At 41.6% G+C, this 24,957-nt stretch overlaps 1 protein-coding gene across 2 annotated transcripts in view; it reads right to left on the bottom strand.

Annotated features, from left to right (window-relative positions):
- The window catches only part of STAB1 (stabilin 1), a 63,266-nt gene extending 39,177 nt beyond the window's left edge, over window positions 1-24,089 (bottom strand). The window contains exons 1-15 of one of the 2 annotated variants that reach the window (XM_062585187.1): window positions 23,788-24,089; window positions 17,379-17,515; window positions 15,022-15,137; window positions 13,660-13,745; window positions 12,806-12,875; window positions 12,006-12,101; window positions 11,573-11,689; window positions 10,683-10,879; window positions 10,320-10,453; window positions 8,405-8,532; window positions 6,931-7,022; window positions 5,550-5,672; window positions 3,340-3,486; window positions 1,161-1,223; window positions 135-248 (exon numbers count right to left, since the gene is read on the bottom strand). In XM_062585187.1, the coding sequence (XP_062441171.1) occupies window positions 135-248; window positions 1,161-1,223; window positions 3,340-3,486; window positions 5,550-5,672; window positions 6,931-7,022; window positions 8,405-8,532; window positions 10,320-10,453; window positions 10,683-10,879; window positions 11,573-11,689; window positions 12,006-12,101; window positions 12,806-12,875; window positions 13,660-13,745; window positions 15,022-15,137; window positions 17,379-17,515; window positions 23,788-23,868 (1,701 nt within the window). In that variant the 5' untranslated portion in view covers window positions 23,869-24,089. The remainder of the gene's footprint in view (window positions 1-134; window positions 249-1,160; window positions 1,224-3,339; window positions 3,487-5,549; window positions 5,673-6,930; window positions 7,023-8,404; window positions 8,533-10,319; window positions 10,454-10,682; window positions 10,880-11,572; window positions 11,690-12,005; window positions 12,102-12,805; window positions 12,876-13,659; window positions 13,746-15,021; window positions 15,138-17,378; window positions 17,516-23,787) is intronic. The other variant, XM_062585188.1, reaches the window with a different exon arrangement.
- Window positions 24,090-24,957: the final 868 nt, after the last annotated feature.

Genomic DNA, 24,957 nt, shown 5'->3' with positions numbered 1-24,957 from the left:
AACAGAGACATGGTTTAGCCAGCTCCAGGTAGAAAAGCTTTCAGCACTGGTAACATATGTTGCACAAGCTATTCCAGCAAAACCTAGTGCAACACACTTTACTTAAGACTTCTTAAGTTATTATGAGCTCTCACCTCTGTGAAAAGATAAATGAGCCTTCCATCTCTCAACTTATCCACAGCATCATTGCTGGGTACAAATACAGTAAAGGGGCCTGGTCCATCCAGTATTGCAGGCAGGCCACAGTTCTGCAAAAATTACACAGCAAGGCAATAAAGATTTCATCATGGATATAGCACAAGTCAGTGAGGGGGATCTATCAGAAAGGGAGAGGAAACTTGAGGTAACCCACTAGAGACACTGCTATTGAAAAGCAAATGTACATGGGAGGCAAATGTACACCAAGGTGAGGCAGGCAATATAACAGAGACATGAAAGCTATAAAAACACACCTTGACCGAGGAAGCCATCGGTGTGAACAGAGCTAATGTGCACAAGGGAGTACTGGCTTAAAGCTCCCATGTATACATAAACAGAGACTAAAACTGTCCCAGCAGAGGAGAAAATCAGGTCTAATATCACCATTTCACTTAGTGAACTTTGCAAACAGCCGATAGCTATGCAACTGAAATACAACACTAGAGCAGAGCCAGATGACTCTGATGAAAATAAAAGGAAAATCCGTCCCTAGTAAAAACATCAACGAAATCAAGCCTATATAGCAGTCTCAATGGATTATAATCTGAGGATTGCTTTTGTATAAAGGGCCACATCAAGCAAACAGGTAGCTTCAACCTAGCTTGGCATAGACAGGCATGCTCAGAAATGAGGCCTTCACTCTTTGTCCTGAGGTCAAGAACTGAATGTGCTTTGGAGAAAAGCTCTGTGCCAGATGAGAGGAGAAGGTGGGAGAACAAGACGGGAAAGAGACCTGCATACTTGTTGTTCATGCCAGAAACCCCTATAGGTGCTGGAACTACTTCCTGTCCATTACATTTGCTTATAAGAAAATAAGAAGTGATGACTCAGAAAAAAGCATCCATAAAGAAAGCCAAATCACTGAAATGCATTTAAATATTATCAAAAATTCCCAGAAAACATTAGCCATCTTTGCAATAGCAGCAGCGCAGCACCTTCCTGGGGCAGACAAAGATGCTTACCTCTAGTATTGTTTCAAATCGACTGAAGATCTCCCCTGAAGCAAGGATCTCACCAATGGTTTTCTGCAAGATACAAAGAGAAAAAAAATGGCTGGATCTGAAGCCAGGTCTGAGCACAAACTGGAATGCCTTTGTCTGAGTGACGTTCATGGGTTGCCCACTAAAGATCTAAAGAAAGTCGTCAGCCTCCGAGTATTCAAAACCACCATTTTGGTCAGTTGACCTAGCAAGGACTGAGCCTGCAGTAGCTTAGGCACAAGCTCATTCCCACGCACAGCAAACCAGCTATTCCAAGGCATCATGCTCTTGAGCACCCTTCTGTATTCCTAATCTGTTTGGCAGAAAATAAATTAAATGAAGAGGCAATCACTTATCATCATTAAAACCAGAGACATACTACTTGCAGTCATATACAAATCAGCTCTGGGCTTATAGGCAGCAGAGCTGCTCTGTCATCTCAAGCCCACCCCATGCTTTGAGGACAAGAGTCTACTCCGCCACCTGCAGACGAGTCCCAGTGCTTGGAAAACACAATCTGTATGCATACACCCGAGAACATGGAGGAAACTGGGGCTTGCCTTTTTGCCAGGTTGCCTGTTAAGATTTTTGTTCCATTAAAGGAACAAGAGGTGCTCTTTAGGCATGCAACACTGGAAGCACAGAAAGACAAAGGTAACCAAGATGAGTGACCTTCCAAGTACCAGAGCCTATGAAAGGATGCTTGCCATCTGCCTGCACTTGCAGAAATCTGCATGTTTTCTGGCAGAAAGTGCTTCTTGCAGAACATGCAGAGGCACAAAACATTTCCAGCGAACACTGATACTAACGGATTTGCTGCCAAAAATAGCTTGTGTGATCACTAGCCTTCATTGCAAAGCCATCATCACAAAGAAAATGAAATGTCTGAAGGGGTCCAGAGAAAGACAAAATCTGCAGGGAGCACTCTCGGATGTCCTGGCACCCCAGAGTAAATTGCCCCTCTCTGGCTCAAAGGCATAAGACACGAGTTGGCATAAGGCTAGCTCAGATCCTGGTAGACAGTTTGCATTGCAGTTGGATCATGACAGTTGCTACCAGTACCCTGCTCACATCCTGCCCCTAAAACAGCTCCTGGAAAACCAAAACCCTTGTGCCTTCCACCCTGACAGCATCCTTCCTGCATTCTCTTTCAGCCACCAACTCACCTCCTACTCCTCCTAGAAGACAGTGGATAAAAATCACTCCGATTGTGGGACACAGAAAACACTCAATGTTGCTTTAAAAGTTTGTATCCACTGACGCTTTTTGAACATGCATATCAGCAGTGCTGTGACAGCCAGTGTTGTACCGGGTACCAAAAATTTATAGGAGCTGGTGGAGGAAAGACTGCTAGGTCACAGCCTCATGACCAGAACAGCTACCAGTTCTTCCCTGCAGCTACCTAAGCCCCAGCTTTCCCACTGGACTGGGCCCAGCTTCCCTCAGATGCACATTTTTGGAAAACATCCACTTGCGCATGTCATAAGACTGAGAGCATCTTAAGTGACAACAATCTTAAATATCATTGACGGGCCCAATCAAACCCACATGAAGACCAAGGACTTACATAGTGGATACACCACAATCAGGACACTTGAAATCAAGAGCTACTAATACTCAACACGTTGTTCCAGCTGCTTTTTAAACATAGAAAATGCAATCATAACACTAAACAATCTTACTGTTTTTATAGTCTAATTAAAATCATGCAAAGTAAGTGCAGATTACTACCAAAATCCTAACAAATCCAAGAGCATGTGTCATTCTATGGGTAACTTTTTACAAGAAAGAAGTTAGGTAATAGGGCTGTTTTTTGCATATGGAAACAAAAATACTCAGGCAGAGTCATGTGGTAGCTATAGCAGAAATACTTCTCACAGCTAACAAAGAAAAGTGCTTAGCAGAGACTGAACTGAAAACTCTTAAATTCCTGACCAGTGTCTTAATTTCAAGACATGACTTCAAAACACAAATGTCTGCAGTGATTATTTGTCCTCATTTCACATTTTTTTAAATACAAGACAACCTTTCCGAGTATAATTTCAAAATAAATAGCCTTTTCCCTGAAAAAAAGACAAGCTTCACTGATTTAAAAAGTTCAACCACTGAAATAGATTTTTTTAAAACGTTTATTCTAGAACAAATAAGAACGTCTGTGTACCTGTGGGTTTCCAGTGTTGTCAGAGTTGGTTTTTTTCCTTAAAGTGTTAACAATATGTATAATGCCATTGGCTGCTGGCATGTTTGACTGCAAAACACTATACAGTTCCCCTGGTAGGTCTTGATAGCGAAATGATCTGCTGTGCACCTGGATAATAATACAAGGTTATTTTCTTGTGGTAAATATATCCATGGTATCACAATATACCTACAAACCAAGGCTCCATTCAGTGCGTTCCACTTATACATCATCAAGCTAAGGACACAGCAGGAGTTGCTGCAGGAAAAAAAAGTCATTTAAGGGATGGTCTCAGTACGTACAATGGACTGCTCACCCCCTTTCAAGCTTGGGTAATATCTGGATCCTAGGGTACTTTTATGTTTTATTACAGAAAGAGGATCCAATCTAGGACAGTCAGTTCTAGACGTAGGTATGCCTGAGTGTGAACAGTGCTTGGTCCCAGCTCTGGATCACAAAAAGGTACATTCACCACCCACAAAATGCAGCCTCAACCTGCCAAACGCAAAGAGAGAGGCACACCGCTTCCTGGGCGCTGGAGTACAGATTTTAGAGGCAATCCTGGAACTACAGCTTTGACTGCTGCTTTATTAGCTCAAGAGTGCTGACAAGAAGTCTTCATAACAAAGCCAGAGTCAGGCTCCCTGAGTTATACGGTACTGCAGCTGATGGCTGGCTCTTCTACATTGTATATAACCATACATTTCTTGAATTGTCCCTCTCTGCTCTGAACTCCGGCTCCTATCACTAAGGACTCTGGCTGACACAAAGGAAGGGGAGGGCACACTTCCCAGATCAAAAGACTCCCGAGTAAACAAACAGGAAAGGGATTTAAAAAGGTCTTGACAAGCCCAGTTCAGATTCCCTGACTCCAAATAGTGCTTTGTCCTTTTGATGTATGCTGGGCACACACACATGTTACACCTCATCTACACATTGCATCTAAACATATTACATCTAAACCTCAAGGACAAGGCTAGATCTTCAGAGAGGAAGCATATGGCTCTCCCCTGACCAGCTGCAAGCATGCATGCAGGAAGAGTGCAGGATGGAGAGAGAACAGTAGATGTTGGAAAACATGAGTCAATTGAAAAAAGAAAAGTGGGGAAACAATCTTCCATATCAGAACAGAATGATGAAAAACTCTTTGCTAAGATGACCACAAAAATTAAAATAAAATGAGGAAAAAAGTGCAACCTAAGGGGAAAATGTTCAGCACATAGCTGTGTCCAAGCATACAATCTCCAAGGAGAAGCATTCAGTAGAAAAGGAGACTTGCTGCCTCTCCCACTCCAGCCACATGAATGCTGCAGTTGCTAACAGTGCAGAGACAAGGTGTCTTTTCCTGAATACATATATAAGCTCAGCTCAGGAAAGACCGTTCCCAAGCTTAGGAGTCACATTCTGGTGAACTGCCTCTCTGTGTGATGGGAGAAGCAGTTGCCTGGGGTGTCTGGCCCTACATCACGCTGCTTTGGATCCCACAAATGAGCTTACTGGGAGGCAATAGCGTCTCTAGTTTGTGTAAGAAGCTGATGAAAGAGAAATCTCTGGAGCTGTGAACATCTCGAATCTGGAAATAACTTCAACCCTCAAAATACCCTGTTATTTGGAAAACATCAATATGACTTTACAGCCTTTTCTTCCCACATACCTTTTCCTTTAGCCCCATGACCACCAGGACACATATCACAGAGTGTCTCTCTGGCGGCACTCCCCATAACTGACTTTGGAATCTACTGCAGCACAGATGCAGTGATGCCAACATCTGTCTTAAATATGCCTGTAATAACAAGACTTTAGCATAAATCTTAGACTTAGCTTCTTAGATCTGAGGAAATGTAAACAACTTAAGAGCAGTGAAAAATAGTTCAATGTCATTTCTGTGTACACATACCACAAGGGGATGGTAAGAACCATGCAGCAGAGAAGTCTTTTGGACTATTTAAAACTAGACATGGTGCTGTAAAATATGTAGCAATCTAATAAATCTGCTACATTTTTAGTTCCTACAACTTAATGATTCTCTTAAAGAAGTGGAAATGAAATCCTGTTCTGATCAGAGGCAAGCTAATTGGAGAAAAAGGTTTTCTAGTTAAGAAAGTGCACCAAGAAAACCGTACTTGAGCCTCAGTTAGCCTTACATGAACGCAGCGATCCAGGGCTTCAGTTTAGTTTAGGGGATCCTTTACCTGGCTACTGAATGTCAGCTGGTGTCCAGACAAGGTCCACAAAGTCTTGATGTTTATCAGGTCTTCTAACAAATGCAGACCAGGAACTATGTGCATTCTGCATAAATGCTCTGCAATGGTATCCTTTGGGGAACAAGGACCAAATAAAGGAGATGAAAGGCACGCTCTTTAAAAACCTCAATTACTAAAATAGCCATAACTGTACCTCTTTCCAACTAATACACACAGACATTCTTAGCATGTACGTTTGACCTTCTCTCTTCATTTTTAGTTCACTGGAGAACCATCGTACCAAATCTTTTTCTTCTGTTTGTATACATACACTCAAACACAGGGAAACTGATTCACCTGGAAGTGGCTTCAGAGGGATCCTCTACAAAGAAATCTATTATATTTGGACAATTTTAAAACTTTCCCCGCATGCCCCCAATTACAAAACTTGCACAAAGTCCTCACAATCTTTGTTTATGTTGGACTATGTAGGCGGTTGGCAAAATGGCTTCTGTACATTCTTATCTTAAGGATGGATGACCTGGTTATGGACTTGGCTATGAGAAACTATGGTGAATAAACACAGTTTAACTAAAAAAAAAAAAAAAGTAGTATGACTCCTAAACTCTTATCTCAGCTTCAACAATAGCTTTCTCTAGCACTGTCATCCTTGCTGATCCCATTAGTAAAGTGAATTCTTCTCAAGAAGCCAACACCAAACCCATATCTGGGGCCCTAACAAGGAACAGCCAAAATTCAGCGCTTGCATGCAGATCTCAACTTCTTTTCAGGATTCAGATTTGTGAGCAGAGCTTTGGACTGACCTCTTGTAAAGATCAGAAGTATTTATAAAATTCACATAAAGGCTAGGGAATCTTAATCCCACATGAAGTTCAGGTCCTACATTTTTGCTCAAGATTCAGGGTAGCTTAATTAAGGGATCAGGAGTCATTTATAATATTGTAGAGAGTGACTTCCAAAAACGTCCATCAGTAGAAGTCAGTAGGAGAAGAATTTAACTACTGCTGCATGCCTTTGAGAACCCCACCCTGAAGCAGTGAAAGCACCTAAAGTTTTGAGAATAGTCATACAGAGGAGGTAGGAGTTTTAAATGAAGAATGTCCAGAAGAACTTAAACTTTCCGAGGTTATATTCCCTGACATTAAAAACAAACAAACTCTGAGCATATTGAAGATAGAGGTTTTCAAAATAATGCCTGAGATGTAACATCCTCTGCCAGACAACGAACAGTCTCCCCAAGAGATTGCTTGTGTAAGTATTGCCTTCCAAAATTTCTCTCTCAGTTGTCAATCAGTTTTTACAGGTTACAGAAGCCAGGCAGGAAGAAATCCTAAGATAGCAAAAATTTGCCAAAAGCAAGAAAACTTACATTAAATTCCATTTTATTGTAAATCAGAACAAGGGCTGGTACGAAGACTGTGAAAGGCCCATACTTCGTCAGCAACAATGAACACCCAGAAGCTGTAAAAAGAGTGGCAACATAAAGTAGTTACTTGGCATATGGTTTAACTCCAGTAATGATTATTCCTCTGATTAACAACATAATCCAGTCTACCTGTCTTCAGCCTGATGCAAGTGACTAGTATATCTTTGCAAGAAGGACTTTGGGATTCCTAAGGTATCAGAGCCCACTGTGGTGGCTATTAGTTTTAAGCAGCTATCCACAAAATTGTTGAAGGATTGCTGATGACTTTGGTGCACTTTGGATCACTGCTGAAGTTTGCAGAATACTCACAGTAATTTAATTCCCACATTCTTACTACTTTATTCTTACGTCTTCAGTCTTGCCCATGACACAACTCATTTCCGGTTGTCATTAGAATTAACTGAGACTAAATGCTTCTTGAGAAGCTGTTCTGAATCCACAGCAGTTAGCCTTCACTCTGTCATCAGTTGCCCATCAACAAAGTCCATGTCAGCAAAGGATGTTAGATATTTAGTTCCACTGCACACTAGTTAGGAACCCGGATACCTTTGGGCAGTTGCTGATAGCACAAACGATTATGCAAAACATACAAAAAATGAATGTTGGTAACACTGGCATGTAGAGGGAAGCGGGATATTCACAAATGCTAATCTGAGTTTTGGGCCTCATCTCTCTATTCCCCTGTCAAGTCAGAGGAGACAGAGAAGACTCTGCAGAGAATAATCTGGAGAACGTGTCTAACAGAAATACGCTTTGTCATGAGCTAAAGGATTCTCATTCTTTCCTTGGATTACAAAGAGGCAAAAATTAACCTCTGCAGACACCACACTTACAGTACACGGGGTCTGAAAGTCTTCTACACTTTGCAAAACAATTCCTCACTTAAAAAGTACAACAGCGCACAGGATAAAGTCCTTTCATCTATATGATGGCCACTCATACATAATATGAACTGGCACAGAGACTTTTTAATGGCTTAGGTGAAAAAGCCAAATAGATGTTCCACCATGATGAGGATGAGGCTCCATGGCACACTAGCCTTGCGTACATAGATACCTCTACTTGAAAACTTAGTCATAGCTGAAAGATTGCTGAACCTTCAGCACAGATCCACACATTGGAGGCATACTGGTGGTTCGATACAAAGGGGTTTGAATCACATCCCTGAGCCATACATTCCCCTTCTTTTGTGGACTGACAAATACCAAATACTCTTCCACATTGATCTTCGCAATGGTTTTCTCAGTTCACAGTCTGAACTGATAATATGAGTTTAGATATGTGACTTACTTGATTTTGCAGCACATAGTCACACACTGTGAAATAAATCTATTATGACTGGCAGCTTCGACTTTTGCCAACACACTCTTATCCCCACCTTTGCTCCATTCCCTAAACAAATTCAGAAGACAGTTACCAAACATTCTCTTGGCGACGTTTAATCTCCTATTAGACCTTCCTGGTAAGTTGTGTTGATTTATTTCACTCATGAGATCTTTATAGCAACTTCTCCCATCTCCAATCTCCCCTTCTTTACAGACACAGCTAAGAGACAAAAATGAAACATAACAATCCATTATGCAGCAGTTCTCAACAGATTTGACAAATTTGAGTAGGACAACATACCAACATCTGCATTTGGAAGATGAATCCCAACTTTAAGGTGCAGGAAAGAATTTAGTAACTTCTGTCTAAACTAAATGACAGAAAATAAGATGGACATTTCTGAAGTGCAAGTAAATTCGAGATTAAATAAAAAGGAGGATGCTTTCTTAGATATAATCAACATAAGGGTTGTCTGCTCTAGAGTAAATTCAGTGCACAGATAGTCACAATATATTCATCAAGACCTCTCTATTTGAGTATTCAGTCAGTAACAGTCAAAAGAGCAACTGAAAACCCAAGGTCAAGTATAAAAACCAAAAGTGTAAGTGAAACATCAGTAAATAAATAGCTCCTCTGTGACGCCTCAACTTCGTAGTATCTCAGTGAAAAGTGTCAGTCCCAGCACAGCAGCTAGTTGTGGTTCATCTCAGACTTAACGAAAGCTTCAGAGAGGCTAATGGCTTTTGCAGAAAAGCTTATCTACATGTGAAAATCTCTGTCCTGATTTGCACAGATTTGTAGTCATTACTCAGAAACTACTCAAAATTGGGGGCCGGTTTAGCTCAGTTGGTTAGAGTGTGGTGCTGCTCATGCCAAGGTCACGGGTTCAATCCCTGTATGTGCTGCTAATGCCAAGGTCACGGGTTCAATCCCCGTATGGGCTACACTGAGGGTTGGACTAGATGACCTCCAGAAGTCCCTTCCAACCTTATGATTCTATGATTACTAGCTGATAACCACGTTTTTTCCGGTTTGGGTTTTGTCCAAGTGTCAGCTCTGCTCCTGCTAGTTCAAAGATGCAAAGATGTGTAGGACTGGGGATATATTTGACATTACTCCAGCCTCAGAGGGTTGAATGCCAGCTGCTAAGGAACAGATATGCTAAAGGCAGGGACTGTGCTGAGCGCAGGGTCCTGCTCTTCACTGGCATACATTCGGAGGAGGAAGTAACTATTCCTTTTCCGGTCGGGGCATATAGTGAGCAAGGGAGTGCTAGAAGTTTTAGCAGCACTGAAGAGGAAGGATCAAGGGGATGGAACTGCCCTTTCTCTCTTCTGACTCTCAGAGAAGCTCCAGTTTTTCTTGGTAACACACAAAATCCTCTGTGAACCTTTGTCTGCCTTTGTCTTTTGTTTGCCAAAATGATCGTAGATCTGGCAGTATTTCCCATCTAAGAAGTATCAACTTGTTAGGTGTTTTTGATAAGGTGTTTTACTCCAAAGAGGACTAAATGAAGTCTAGTGTCTTCCCTCAACTCCCCTTCCCTGTCATTCTAAAACTCTAATTCGTTTCCTGCTTACAGGGTTGAGTGACAGAAGAGCCAAAGACTTAGCCCTCAGAACCAAATGTGGGATTTCTTAGAACAACACACTAACCAAACAGTAGTCACACACACCCACACTTTTTAGTGATGGATCATTAACTGCATAATATCTTACAACTACCACCAACTTGCTGAGTTATTCCTCCAGTTCATGTCACAGAAGACTCTCCTGTCTCAAATTTAAAGCATCTTGTGACCAACATGCCAAGATTTACACTTACTGATGTAAACCTTGAAGTGAGTTTATTACTTTCAGTGGGTTTCTTACAAACAGGCTCTTCTCAAAAGGTAACTCTGGCACATTATTCTCACTTAGGTCTCTGTTCCCTCTGCACAGCAAAACATAACTGCCATTCTAGCTGCAGAATCTGCTTCTTTAATAGCAAACTTTAGACTGACTCACCTAGGATTCCCCTGGGAATTAATTTCACATGTGGAAGTCACATCACAAAATCGCAGATGGCAATTATTGGGAAACACAGAACATTCTGCTGAAGAAGTTCTCCTACTCATACCAGGCTTGCAAACACAAGTTGCCTATGGGAAGACAAAGTTGTGATTATAATTCTGCATTCATCATCACTTACCCAGTAAGTTAAAAAAAAAAAAAAAAAAAAAAAAAGGAAAGAAAAAAGACGGATGATTTCCACTTGCAAAATTTAAAGTGAGGATAGCAGGTTTGACCAATACAATCATGAGTTGCATTGGAAAAAATTCTTGGCTGACTGTTTTCAGATACATGTTGATGACATGCTGTTGCGCTTACTTCTCCTGGACGTTTGTAAACACAGAGTGTAGAGTTTTCTGGGCAGCCGCCATTGTCATCAACACAGGGGTTTATGGGCTGGCATATCTTCCCATCTCCTTGAAACCCTTCTTTGCAGGTACATTCATACTTTCCCGGTCCAAGAACCTTACATACAGCTGAGGGAGAGCATGGTGAAGAAGCACAGGGATCCTTAACTGCAAATAAAGAAATGAAAGGTGAGGGAGTAACCAAATTTTTGTTTTCAAAAAAGTACAGCAGAAAGCCAAGTGCCGAGGAGGAATGAAGGACCAGGAATTTATTCTATTAAACTTCTAAAATTTCCCAGGCAAATATATAATTTCAGAGAGCAGAGAGTTTGGATTTTCTAACTGGAAGAATTTGGAAGAGATATTCCTCATACTACTTCAATAACACAAAGGTCAGTAACAGCAGTAATAGAAAGATGATGCTTGGATTTCCTTCTAATTTTCCATCATGTCTGAGAATACCTGAAACTGCAGTATGGTCAATTTAGCAGCTAAAACTGAAAAAAGTCAGCAAAAATGGAGCTATCCATTGCTAGCTAGTCACATGTACGTTATTGAATTTCTTTTAACAGACACAATCCACAAACTTAAACTTAAATCACTGAAGAAATACACAAATTACATGTCTTTAGGCATCATCTAAACTGGCATAGACTCACCAGTATCCTGCTGTTATGGTTATACGGTACATACATATAGGCAAGTGCTGGATGGATTCCTATTAAAGGGATTCCTAAAAATCAGGTCCTTAAGCCTCCATGGTTAGGTAGACTGTTGTAGGCACAGTCATCAGATTCATGCAGAGCTGCAGAATATTCTTCCAAATGGAGGACCATTTAGGGTCACCACGAAGTTTGTCACCTTGGCAAGTGCTCCCACTTTTTCTGTAGCCTGGCTTGCAGTCACACATTGCTGTCTCATCCTTTACCACACACTGGCTGTCAGCCTCACACATTACGCCTTTGCAAAGGGGAAGTTCTGGAAACACAGTAAAGAGAATTTTCCCTTTGAGCATGAAGGGCACTTTTGGAAGATACATCTTAGAAAAGAGAGAAAAGGAAGACCTACTTCATTTCCAGAGAAAGAAGAGAGGCACAAAGAGATGATACATCTTGGCCACTGTCACTTCGGAGTGGGGGAACAGACCCCAGCTTTTCCTTCTGTCCAGTGTTCCTGTACTCTCATCATCTTCCCTCTATATTCCCAAGCTATTTATCTCTCTGCCACCTCCATATATCAAAGCCTATTTCATAATTTAGCTCAAAAGCCCCTTTTCAGTTACCATTGTATTTACCTTGGTCACATCTGGGGCCAGTGTAGCCTCCATAGCAAGTGCAGCTTCCGTTTCCAGTGACACCGCTGTTGCATTCCCCATGCACACAGTCACATACTGCAAAGAAAGCCAAGACAAATCTGACTTTAAGAGCTACAGGGCAGTGTGTAGGGCTCTGGTTATCCACTGGCCAAATGCCCTGGACTTGGCACCCTGATTTCCCATCAATAATCCACAGCATGCTTCGTTCCCTCTAAAAGAGAAGTTGTGCCAGTTGGAGCTTAGAGAGGCCATACTGCAAGTCCCAGGCTGAAGAGGACAAAGTGTTGCCCTGTAAGAGCACTCTCAAATGCAAAATCTGGACAAACTTTTCAGATGCGTGTTTTAACTTCCCACTCCTCTCAGTCTCCTGCCGTTCTAGAGCAAGGAAGGAGGGACTGTTATGACAGCCTGACAAAACAGAGGCCTGATTTTCACACAAGGCCACTTCATGAGTCATAGGTGATAGCCCTTAAGAAGACAGCTGGCATTTAATGTATTTTGGTGACAACTATATGGTCAAAGTGTAGGCCTCAAATCTCCCATTGTATCAGTCCAGCACACTCATGGGAGACCAGAATCTCAGCTCCTTCCCAATGAATGAACCAAGTATTGCCATATCAGAAGGACAGGAAGACGAAATGCCAAGATATGCACTATTAAACAGTGTCAGATGGCATCTCTCCTTCCTCTTCAGCACCTTTCTTCACTCAGCCTCCCCTTCCTCCTTCCTTGCTCTTAGGTACTTTTGTGATGGCTTCACCGGAATTGCCGATCCTTACCTGACTGACAGTCTGGGCCAAAACGATTTTCATCTCGACAATTCTGGCAGGCAAAACCACTGTATTGTTCCTAGAAGAGGTGCAAAATGTACTAGATGTTATTTTTCCATACTGTTGCATTGTTCCAAACACTGTCATAGCTCAAAGTCTCTCCTCATCTCTAATTTTCTATGATAGCTGAAGCAATACAATAAGGAAAATAGATCTGTCCAATGCTCTAGTAGTAGCAATGAGTCCTCATGGCGAGAGGACCACACAGAAAGCCTACAAGCAGAGGACACGCAAAACACCAGCAAAACTCTGATGGGCACTGAGGAAACAACATCCTGGTCACAAATAGGCAGAAACGTACCAGTGGCTTCTACTATCTCTCTGAGAAAGGGATTTGCTGTACTACCCACACTTTTGCTGTACTAAGTCTGGATCTGTAGTGAAAAAAATAATCCCCTGCCCTCAACCCTCTTTTTGGCATCTCTTGCTTTTCTTGAGAGAGGAAGGATCCAGCTGCCACAGTGCAGGACTGGTTAATTTGGGAAGTATATCATCCAAGTATGCAAAAGGCACAACGGCACCAGACACTGATTATTTCAACTGATCAGAGGATTAAATCCCCACCCCAAGCAGTTCTTCCTTCATTTCTTCCTAGAGATCCTTTGCAACTGCATTCTCTCACCAAATAGTATTTTAGTGCTGTTCCAGACTGCACTAATCTTTCAGGAAAACCACAGATATTAATGCTGGAATGAAAGAACCTTCCATGCGGAAGACCAGTCTTCATCCAAAGCATCTGCACGGACACTGTACAACTCCCTCTTACACAAGCACATCACCTGCAGAATAAATTGTGCACTGACCTTGCAAATGCATGTCCCATTTCGCTGTATACCATCCAAGCACATCCCATGGCCACTGCAAGGATTTTCAGAGCCACCTGGGCACTCTAGGAAACAAGAGACAGGGCAAATAATATCACACTGCAAAATCAGCACTCCCTTCCTCTTTCTATCTCCTCTTCCCGCAGGCATTCCAAAAGTAAAGGGCTCTCAACCAGCAAAGTCCCTGCCTGATTATCCAACACAGCTAACAATGTTCCAGAGCTAGTGAAGATGGCCAGGAGTGGCACCAAGGAGCAATCTGGTTGCCATCTAAACAAGAAGGATAATCAGCATCTATTAAATCACTAATGATTTTATTTTCCTATTGTAGTAGTTGACACACATTATCCACTTAACCTTTAATAAAAAAGCTTAAGAAAGCTTCCAGAAAGTTGTAACTGACTTAATTTCCACAAAACTACTAAACATTTTGGGGGATCCAGCCACTATTTTCAGTCTGCTAGCATCAGTGATAGGCGATATCAAACATATGAGGGTAGTTCTGAACTCAAGACACATGGGAGTCTGCTTTTCAATATCCCGAGCATCTGCAGCTTCTCCTGACTTCATGAAGAGATGAGAATGTGCTAAGAAAAACATGTTCTATGTGTCTTTGAAGTGGAGTACCTCCAAATTCTAGAGACTATTTTGAAAATTTTAGGTGTGGGATTTCTCTGATCAAGCCAATTGTTTATTCAAACTACTTCTATGTGAGAAGAAACTCAAGCAATTCCCCATTTTCTGTAGTACTGGAGAGTTTTCTCCATATTTCCATTATTAGGCAATCATATAAAAACTGTTTTGCTGGGTATGCCTTGGTTTTGGATTATTGAGACAAGAACAAAACAAAACCAAACATTTTCAAATTTTAATTGTTTAGCAAAAAAGTGAATGGGAGTGGTGGAATCGCTAGGTCTTTCCAGTGGCTGACCTGCTGACTAGCTTCAAACTATTCAGAAGCATACATGGCAAACACATTCCAAATTAAAGGGCCATCAGCAAGAAATATCCTCCTCTTCCTTTGGAAACCTTCTTAAAAAGGAACAAAAAAATCCCTTTCCAAAATGTTCTTTTTTGAAGAACAGACAAAAGGAAATTCACCAAAGCAGGTTATGTTGTGTGTTAAATGTAAGAGGATTCAACTCATCTGAAGCAAAAAGGTTTCTTTCCTGATTATCTTCTAACCCTCCTAGATAGATTAGGGAGATCTTATGAGTGTTCAGAAAGCAGGAAGGGGAATAATGAAAATTAATCACCTCAATACCTATCTAATGTCTTATGTTAAAATTGGTTTGAGCTATTCTATAGCTAGAGACCTCTGTAAAGAGACGAAAAACTTACCATAGCACTCTGTACCCCAGAATCCTGGGCAGCATTTTTTCTCTTCAATTTCCTTCTTACATATGTGATGGCACCCTGGCAGGGAAAGCGTATTTTCTCCTAACTTGACAGTGTATCTTAAAAAGAACAAGCCAAGATCTGTGATCACAGCACAAACTTTGGGTCCAGTATAGTTTTTATGAATTCGTATTGACCACACACTTGTTGGAGGGTTTCTAAGCAATCACGCTGCACTACCAATGACTGTGACAGACTGATGCAAGAAATGAAACCATATACGCACAGAGATTCCCCCATGCCGGAGGCTGGATGCTCATTCACTATCTTTCTGTTGCACTTTGGACCCAGCTTAGAATCTTAGTCTTGAGCTACAAAGCCATACGGGCACACAAGAGTTTGCTCCCAGCAGTCTCTGGTTATGTCTTCTCTAAGGAAGCCCATTGGTCTGAGCTCCAAAGACTGCTTACAAGAACTCTGCCAGCAACTGGGCATGAGACAGGACCCTGGACAGTTTGATGGCATCAGGACAGAAAATTTGGATGCTGGAGTTAGACAGCATAGAGGCAGAGTTAGGACCTCCGGGGTAACTCTAATTAGACTTCACTCCTGAAAGAACTTTGAAAGAACAGTTTCCTTGAAGGACTCATCCCTTTCTGCCTTGCACTGAATACTCCAGATTGAGATGCTGGAAATTTGGATTCATCACCCTGTGTTAATCACTGATTCTCCATGTGATCTTGAACAAACCACTTAATTATTCAAGAGGAACATCTTTCTCTTTTTCAACCTTCATCTACCACCTTTCCATGCAATGTAAACCCCTGGCGGCAGAGCATCTCTTGTTCTGCATATATGCAGCTCCATAATGGTATATATCTATTCCTGGGTCTGTACAACCGCCACTACCACAACAGCAGCAGAAAACACTCAGAAAAAGCTGGGACTCGCTTCTTACACTTTATTTTATTTTTTGCATAACTTCCTTTTCAAAAGGAATTTGGAATTTCTCTCAAATAGTGTTGCCTGTTCTGATTCCATCTAACTCCTATCTGTGTCTGTGATTATTGCAAGACTGCTATAGCTATTTTTAAAGTATTTCCACAGAATAGTGAATCACAGAAGAAAACGGAGCTATATATTAGTTGTTAACATTCATTACTGAACAGATTTGCAAACAATAACGTATAGTGGGTTTTTTTTGAGAAACTTCTTGGTAAATTGAAATTTTTCTCACCCTTTTCCTATTAGAGCCAATCTATAGAAATGCATCCAGCTCAACAGATGAGCAAAAAGAAAAAAAAGAAAAAAAAAGCAAAGAACAAAAGAAACAAAAGAACAAGAAATTCTTGGAGAACTAGGAAGGTTAAAAGTTCAGAGGATTATTGCTGGAAGCTGTGAGGATATACAAGGGGAAATATCATTATATTCTTTCCCTAATAATCCACTACCAAATGCTGGATCTGAAACAGGTTACTATGCAAGACAAACCTCTGTTCAGTTGCTACAGCAGCATTAGCTAGCTCAAGTTGTTCAGGGCAAGGTAAAAGTAACTATATAATAGGAAAATTCCATGGAATGGCAAGGAGACAAAAATAACAAGATTAGGACTGCACCTGAAAACAAAATTGTGTGGATCATTACATCAACTCATTCAGACCTGCCATACCTCCATTAACAGCAATGACTCAGGTGCTTCAAAAAAACAGAGGTGGCTGCTGTTCACCTGAAATACTACATTCCTGATTCATAGGTGGAGGCTTGAGGAATGAACACTCATAAACTTCTTTGAGGTTTTTAAATAGCACAGATACAGCAGTATGACTATTAAATATTCATATCATCAAATATATGTGTGTGTGTGTGTGTATGGATGTATGCAGGCACCAAACGTGTGAGGACTGGTTGTCATTTTGTTCCCCAGTCAATAAGAATCAACTGTATTATTTGCTCCCCTAATCTTACAGAAAGTTGTTTCACAAAATCACAGAAGTCTGGGGGCACGGGGATTTCAGGGACTTCTAGAGGTCTCTAGTCCAACTTCCCTCTCAAATTGGGACCATCAACAGCAAATTAGTCATGACTTTGCCTGGGCAAAGTTTTTGCCTGAAAACTTCTGAGTATGGATATTCGACCCCATTCTGTGTCCCGTCCCAATGGTGCACTATCCTCCCGTTGAAAATCTTTTTCTTAATATACAATTTTTCTGCTGTTACATTGTCTGGCACCACCAAGAGGAGTTTGGTCCCACCTCTGAGAGTCTTGCTAGACCATATCAGAAAAGCCTGTGCTGAAATGTTACTCCTCATATTGCAGACTGTAACAAAATCTTAATGTGAATAGGAGGAAAAAGACCTTACCTGCAGTCCCTCACTCCTAATCCCTGGGTGGTCTTTATCCAGCCTCTTGGACAAAACATTTTAGGAGCTGCAGCACAAGAAGTACATGCTGTATTTGAGGTAAATGTCATCTTGACGTTGCATCGCATGGATTTTAACTTAAAAAGAAAAAGCAGAATGGAAATAAGCTCTAAATTACTTTGTTACTTCAGTAATTCATCTGGTCAGCCTTCAGCACCATTCTTGAGATGATGAACAGGGAGGGCCCCGATCAAAATAGCTTCTCTGTGGTTCACCACAGACTCACGCGGGCTAAACCATGATGTTACGTTGATGGACATTACCCCGCGTGGACCTCGGTTAGAAAGCAACAGGGCAGATCACACCTATCTACAAAATTAAATTCAAGTCTTCTGGAGCAGCCAAAGTTGGCACGTATTACACTTGAGGTGCAACAAAGAATAGCTTTTATTTTCTTTGCAAATGATGATGATTGCTTTTTCCCTGTCAGACTCAAACTCTCTCTCTCTTTTTTTTTTTTTTTTTTTTTTTTTTTTTTTTTTTTTTTTGCTGTAAGGAGCCATGTGACTTTAGAAGGAGAGATCTTTGCCATCATTTTCCCTTCTCTTTCCTCTTACCGCACCACAAAAATTCTAAATATTTGTAAAATAATCATAATCCTACTCTGTTAATTTAAGCTGATCTTTTGCAAACATGCTGCAGTGGCATGTGAGAACAAGCCCTAAACATTCTGCAGGGGACACAGAATTAAAATGCAACACAGCATTCCTGCTTTCCATGCCAATGACACAATTCAGTTCAGACCTGTGGAACAGCAATGAAATCACCAGTGAAGAAACGAAGAGGTTGGTTCAGTCTGTTCCCCAGAGACCAGGAGCTGCTCATACGAGTAATGCTTATGGCAGTTGTCTTGGAGGAGGTGCTGGGAGAGATTTAAATGAAAGTTGCTCTGCACCTATCCGACTATCTGAATGGCCCTTGATGTTTTGACCTTAAGTGAAAAGGACCTCATAAACATGGGCAAGAAGATCAGATAGGACACTTACACAGTTGATAGGGCTGGTCATAAATTCAGCATGTCCCTCTATCTAACCAGAAAAATTTCCCTCTAGTGGTTCAAGCTTCCTCACAGGTTTTTTCCATATCCCTCTACCCTCAAAACCTTGCTTCCTCAAATGAAAAGCAGCCAGAACAAAGAAAAATATAGCCTCAGAGAGGATAATCATCATTGCATGCCAGCTTGCAGTTAAAGCTCATGATTTTACCACAAAAAGGTTCCTAAACTCTTGGAATCAAGCAAGTGCAGGGGGCCCTCAGCACTCTCTTTAAAAGGAGAGAACGTTTGCCACTCACGATGGCAGAGAAAAGCTGCGAGGCATAAGCTGTGTTTAGCCCAAAAGGTTACCAACTGGAAAACAAGCACAGCTGACCTCAGCTGTTCCAGGCAATTTATTTTCTAAAAATAAAAACATTAGATCAAATTTTGGGTGGAGACACTGATCTGGGATTTTTTAGGACAACACTGAACAACACAGTTAATGGGGCGTCTCTCACATGCCCAGATCTCCCTATTTTAGACTCCCATCAGCAATCTCAGCTCAGCTTTGCTTTCCCTGAACCTAAGCAAGCCCAAATGCATGCATATGCCTCAGGGAAAGGGAGGAAGTCTGCTGCTTCCCATCCATAATCGACAGCTCAGGAAGGCACTCCCACACGACAGCCAGCAGACCCTGTCAGGAAAACCTCCTGAGAGATAACCTTCAACTCCCAGCTCTGCAGGGATGTCTTCCTGGAACAGTTTCCTGACTCACAGCCATGTCACCTCTGCCTAGAGTTGTTGAGTATTTTCCCATCTTCATGGATTCCATCTTCTGCAGCCATCCATGCAGGAAATGCTGCCTAAAGAACTGCGTCTATGGTGGCCCCTCACAGGGCCATTCATTACCACTTGTGCATCTGTTTCGTAAGAGAAGCTCACAGTCCCAGCTGGGTCCTGCCTCCAACAGGCCTAGCTTTATGACCTATAAGCCAGAATCCTTTCAGTCTCTCTGCACTTCAGGACTTGGGCTCCCACATCTATGATCCCTGTTTGCATTCTGCTCTTTCCTTCTTGGCTGAGCTCCAACCGTTCTGTTCCTTGTGTCAGGAGAAGACTTTCCTTACCCTACAGTAGCCTCCACTTCCTTCAGTGGCAGAATCCTGAAGGAACCTGTTATGTCAAGAACTCTCTTCTCCGCATTATAAACAGCTCAAAATAAATCTGAGATCCACCAACTCCATCCATCCTTGTTCTGTGAGTCTCAGCATTACTAATTTTATGCAGCTGGAAAGAGATCACCTTTGCTGTCCCTTGTGGTTTTTTCCCATTGGCACAAAGTATGGTGAGAAGAGATTTCACCTTTTAATGGAAAAAAATCAGAAAAGATATGTAGCAAAACAGAAAAGACAGGTGATATGGATGGATAAAGGAGGTGCTACCTCCAGAGTACTCTGTCTCAAAAGATCAACAGTGCCATTAATAAAGTAGGGAAGAAGCAGCTCCAACTGGCTGATTTGAGTACAAATTAGGACTCCAGGTTGAAGCTGGGATTTTGAAAGGAGCCAGGTGAAGCCAGGCATGAAGTTCAGGCAGAACTGTACACCTCTTTCCTCTCTGGTCATATCAAATCCCAGCCTTAACCTTCACTGACACAATGCCTCAGAAAAAGAAATGGGAAGATCCTGGAGAAAGAAATACAGAAGTGGATGTCTTCCCATGAACAATGGTGTTAACACTGTCAGAATTACATCAAACCTTTACCAGCTTCCTGAGCTTCTCAATCTGTATGAAATAGACCACACAAACAGTAGAGCACAAAACTCCCCTAAATTAAAGCCCTCCAAAATCTTCAATTTCATCCTCTTTCAAGCCTCAGGAGTTGGCTGCCAGATACAGTTAGGCCATTAAGTGTTTCACTTTGGTGGATGAAGGCATCAACTTACACAATTTTTCCTCTCTTTCCTCCACCTGTGGAGGAAATGAAGATGGACACTGCAGGAAGCGAAAGGCTATCACTCCTCTCTGTTGGCTTTAGTTATTTGCAACTCATCTTCAGCACAAAAAAAGGCCTCTAAGACATGGCAGTTTTTGTGGAATTTCCCCTACCCTATCTTTCCAGGATACTTCTTGAGGTTTAGGCTGCTTTCCAATGACATCTTCCCCTTTTTATAAGTAAATATGCTGTGTCAGCAGCAACAGGCAGGAGAAAAGGGGAAGAAAATAGCTGTGTGGAAGATCTGAAAAAAAAAAAGAAGTAGTATGTTCCTTCTCATCAGAGTGACAGAACTGATGAAATAGCCACTTTCTGGAAAGTTTTGCTTCCTGGAAAAGCAGAAGAAGAGGGAATCAAGAGACTTAAATGTTATGTTTGGATTCTCAAGATTTGGAGAGAACTAAAGTTAGATAGAAAATCAGACGGTTCCTAGGACACAGCATCACTTTAAAAATAGTGATACACTGCTCTTTTGGGCTCATCTGTGACTGTTATTTCTGAGTTTGAAGGTGCTAGAGAGGAAATAGTGAGAAGGAATGTCTGCCTCTCTGATGTACCAAAATTGCCTGGTGGGCTGAAAGTCAGTGAGGTCCAGAGGCCCATTTCTGCACTGCCTCGCATGATGTATGAGGTACACCCTGCATGGTGGCCACAAGTGGTGGCAGGTGAAAAGAGGCTATGTTCTGATTAGATCATGTTGTAAGCCTGGACTGTATTGTATCACACTCTAGGTACAAAGCAAGGAAAAGGAAGCTCTGTAACAGTTCCAAAATCTGAGCATTTTGAAGCAGAAGAGATGTAGCTGCAGCCAACAGCAGTTAAAAGCCAGGTACTTCTACTCACACTGAGGTTTGTCTTGCCAAGGCTAGGCTGTGCTTTCTCCCTGCACCCGTTCACTGCCTTACAGCTGTGTGCATGAGCAGCCACTGCCTTCTGTACTTCAGTATATTCGTATCTGAGCTTCTGGATGCTCTCATGTTTCCTTCCCCTGCCCCTACTCAGGCAAAGATGTTCCTTACTTCACAAGTGTCCATGCTCCTCTTATTCTACCTCAAGAGTGTAAGCTGGGAATTTTTCTAAGGGCTAATGTCATTCTCCTCATTTTCTCCTTTTATCTTTTCCTCTTACACCACAACACAAATCCTTCTGCAAGGCAACACTTAAAGGAAGAAAGAAAAACACATTTGGAGGTCAGTGTTTGGCTCCAACAATCCTGGGAGCCAGTTCTGGAAACAGTCATTATCTAATGAATCACCAAGTTTCCAGTGCATTCACCCTTTACAAAACAGAGCTGTTGGTTGACATGGTTGAGTCACTACAGTCATGTAATCTCTCAAGAAGTTCTCAGTAACCTTTTAGTTGAACAGACTGGTAGTTCCTCAGTACAGAAGCCTTTGAACTTGTGCAACTTTTCAGCACAAGGATGAACAATCTAGCTCAGAGGTCACATTAAGAGCAAGTTCATCTTGCCACCATCACAGTGGTTTTGGTAATCAACTAGCTACAAGAATCCATGGTTGCACTGGGGCATTCCCTATGTCACGTCCCAGCTGCACGGAGTAGTGGATGCACAGGGATGTACAGAGCACTCCCCTCATTCCCAAACCTGACTCGAACCCCTCCTCCAGCGCAGCCCAGGCCTGGTCTCTCCCAGCAGGAAAATCTTTTATAGTTCTCACATCTGGAGCATCTGCCCCAGCCCAGATGGTACAAAGAGGTATAGAAAAAACAAATCAGGCTAACAGATATGATGTCATTTTTGAGCCACAGAATCAGAGCCCGGAGAAAGCCTCTCCAGCAAATACTAGCTCAAAATACCTTTTATTTCTCTCTCAATACCCCCTGCAAGGCTCCTGCAAGCCAATGGAGGTCTCTCATGGAATCACAGTAGTTCTAGTGCAATCAAATCCAACGGCCATCCTAGAATACTAGGGAAGATTTCATTAGGCCCTTGCTTCTCCCTGACCTTCCTTTATATCCTTTTAAATGTTTCTTTTCTTCCTCTCAGAGAGCCTTTTTAGGAAACAACTCTAAAACAGGGTTATTCTTATGGACTAAATAAACTGCTCCAGAGGTGATTCAAAACATTTCCTATCTCTTTGTGTAGATACTCATTACCTGATGTGTTAACTGTTTCATTGCCAGGTCAGACCCCTCAGTGATTATAAAAATCATTTACAGTGATTGCAGAAACACTGGGTCACCAAATCAAAAGATCAAAATTCTCCTTAAACCAGCTGAAGATATGAGCCTATGCCTCTCACAGCATTAGCATATTGGAACCCATTTTTGTTTCCAAACAAACAAAAAATACCAGTAGAGACACTTCTTCAAATCCAATTTGTGCTCATGTCACTTCAGTTATCCTACAAGCCCAGAGGCATTCATGAGATTCTTACTGCCTTTACGGGCATGCTTATAGCCATTTGTGGCCCCTTAAAGGAGGAGTTTATATCAAAAGCATCCACCTTAATTCTGACACTCAAGTGTCTTTTCAGTGCTCTGCTTTTTCTAAATTAAGTCTTTCAAACTCAGTGGCATCCTCCTTAGCAAAGGACTGCCTTCTCCTCTCAAGGCCTGTCTCAAGTGTTGTCAGGGAAAGAAAACCCTTCCATAGCCTAGACAGCTCTAGCGAGTAAGATTTCCAAAGGCCTCACAGAGTTTCTGACTTTGTACGCTAGTTTACTCCTCCAACAGCAGGAAAGAAGGGCAATGGCAGCAGACAATATAATATGAATTAGCATGCATTCCAGCCTACTGAAAGGAGGACATCTCACCAAGAAGCCTAGAGCACAGATCTACAAAGGCATCATATATTCTAGATGTTGCTGCTAAACACAAGAATTGAGGTACAGAAGTTGAAACAAAATCAACCCATGGAAAGTATTCCATATTCCTCATCAGGGAACTGCTGTGAAATGTATGTGAAAAAAAAATGAATTCACCCTGTTGCACAGAAACAATTTGGATGAGATTAAAATTTTTTTTTAACTAATTCTCATGGGACACTTAGGATCTGTCCTGCCAGACACCAAACTCCCATCACGCAAACTCAAGATAGCAGAAGACAAAGATAACCAGCCTTTTCATATTCCTACCTTTGCATTCGGTGCTGATCATCAATGCAAATCTAAATTCAAGCAAGTCTCTCCAACCTTAATTTCAGCTCTTTAGTTTAGACCACACACATATCCACCCATGAGCAGAAAACGTATGTTACAGTCTTAAAAGTTTAACTGCGGATGTTATTCCGCATCTAACTAAATGGAAATGAAAAACAGAGGTTTTAGGAGAAGTATTCTGCAAAATGCAATCATCCAAATACAAACAACTGTTCTATGAACATTAAACTGTGAAACAAAGACTCACAGACTTACCTTCTGACTCTGGCACTCAGCTATGGGAGTGAAACATGCTGCTATGAAGAAAAACAATAACCCAGGAGGATGCATTTTCATAGTTTCTCAGGCAAGACCCTTTTCACAAAAGAGGTGGCGATAGAGGCTGCAATTTCTGTAGGATAAGACCGCCTACTAAGAATCAGATCCAAGACAAACCAGAGGTTAAAAGTAAACAGGGAGAGAACATTTTCACACTATGCTCTTTAGCTGCAAAGCCTTCTTAAGTGGTTCTGCTACTTCTTGTTAAATCTGAATCAATCCCACCTTTTTCTTTCTTTCTATTCTTTTTTTAAACACACAAGTAGAACCCCTCAGTAAAAGGTTTACTCAAAACAGGAACGTCTACGGATTTCCTCTTACATATCAGTTCAAAACAGAAGGAAGGAAATCCTCAGTTTTCAACTAATTAGAATGAAAAGGGGTTAACTGTATGCTTAACTGAAGGCAAATCCAATCGGCGCACTTAAATACCATGAACTCATGAAGAGCAAGTTAATTTCATTTCAGCAACGATGTGAATGGGTTCAAAAATCTGACACAAGGTACACCCAACCATTGCTTATCCCGGCATACGCAGGAGCAAAGCAATGTGAGTGACATGTCCTGTATTTCACAGGAGTAACATAAACTTGTCTTTTCATTCAGTCCAGCTCTTTGGGTAGGGTTTGATATTTATTTAAAATATTTGGGTTTCTCAGTAAGAACAACGTTGCATTTTGTATTTCCTCTCGTAGCAGTAGCATAATGGACCATTTTCCAAACACCTTCCTGACAGTTCCATGAATCCCAGGAGCATTTTCATAGCACTTACAAGTACAAAAGCCTCCAAATGTGATTAAAAGGAGACATGCTAGTCCGAGGTATGGTTTGCAACTGAATTTCTCCTTTTGAACATTGCAAACAACTATGGATTATTGACAGTTTTTACAGAGACTTTTCCCCTTTGTGCTGCCAAGAGGACTTGCAGTATGGAGCAGTCTAAAGACTGCTTCTGTTAGTAGCAAATGCCCTACTGGGCAATGGGTATTTTTTTATTTTTGAGTCATTATTAGTACATGAAGATGCATAAATAAAACCAGGCTAGGAAGCTACTCTTGTGTTTACATAAATGAGAATATTATTTTGTCCCCCCCCCCCAAGATATGT

This window comes from Rhea pennata, chromosome 12 (genome assembly GCF_028389875.1).
Source record: "Rhea pennata isolate bPtePen1 chromosome 12, bPtePen1.pri, whole genome shotgun sequence".
Taxonomy (NCBI): domain Eukaryota; kingdom Metazoa; phylum Chordata; class Aves; order Rheiformes; family Rheidae; genus Rhea; species Rhea pennata.
Note: the sequence above shows the minus strand (reverse complement) of the source record. Positions and strands in the feature narration are given on the sequence as shown.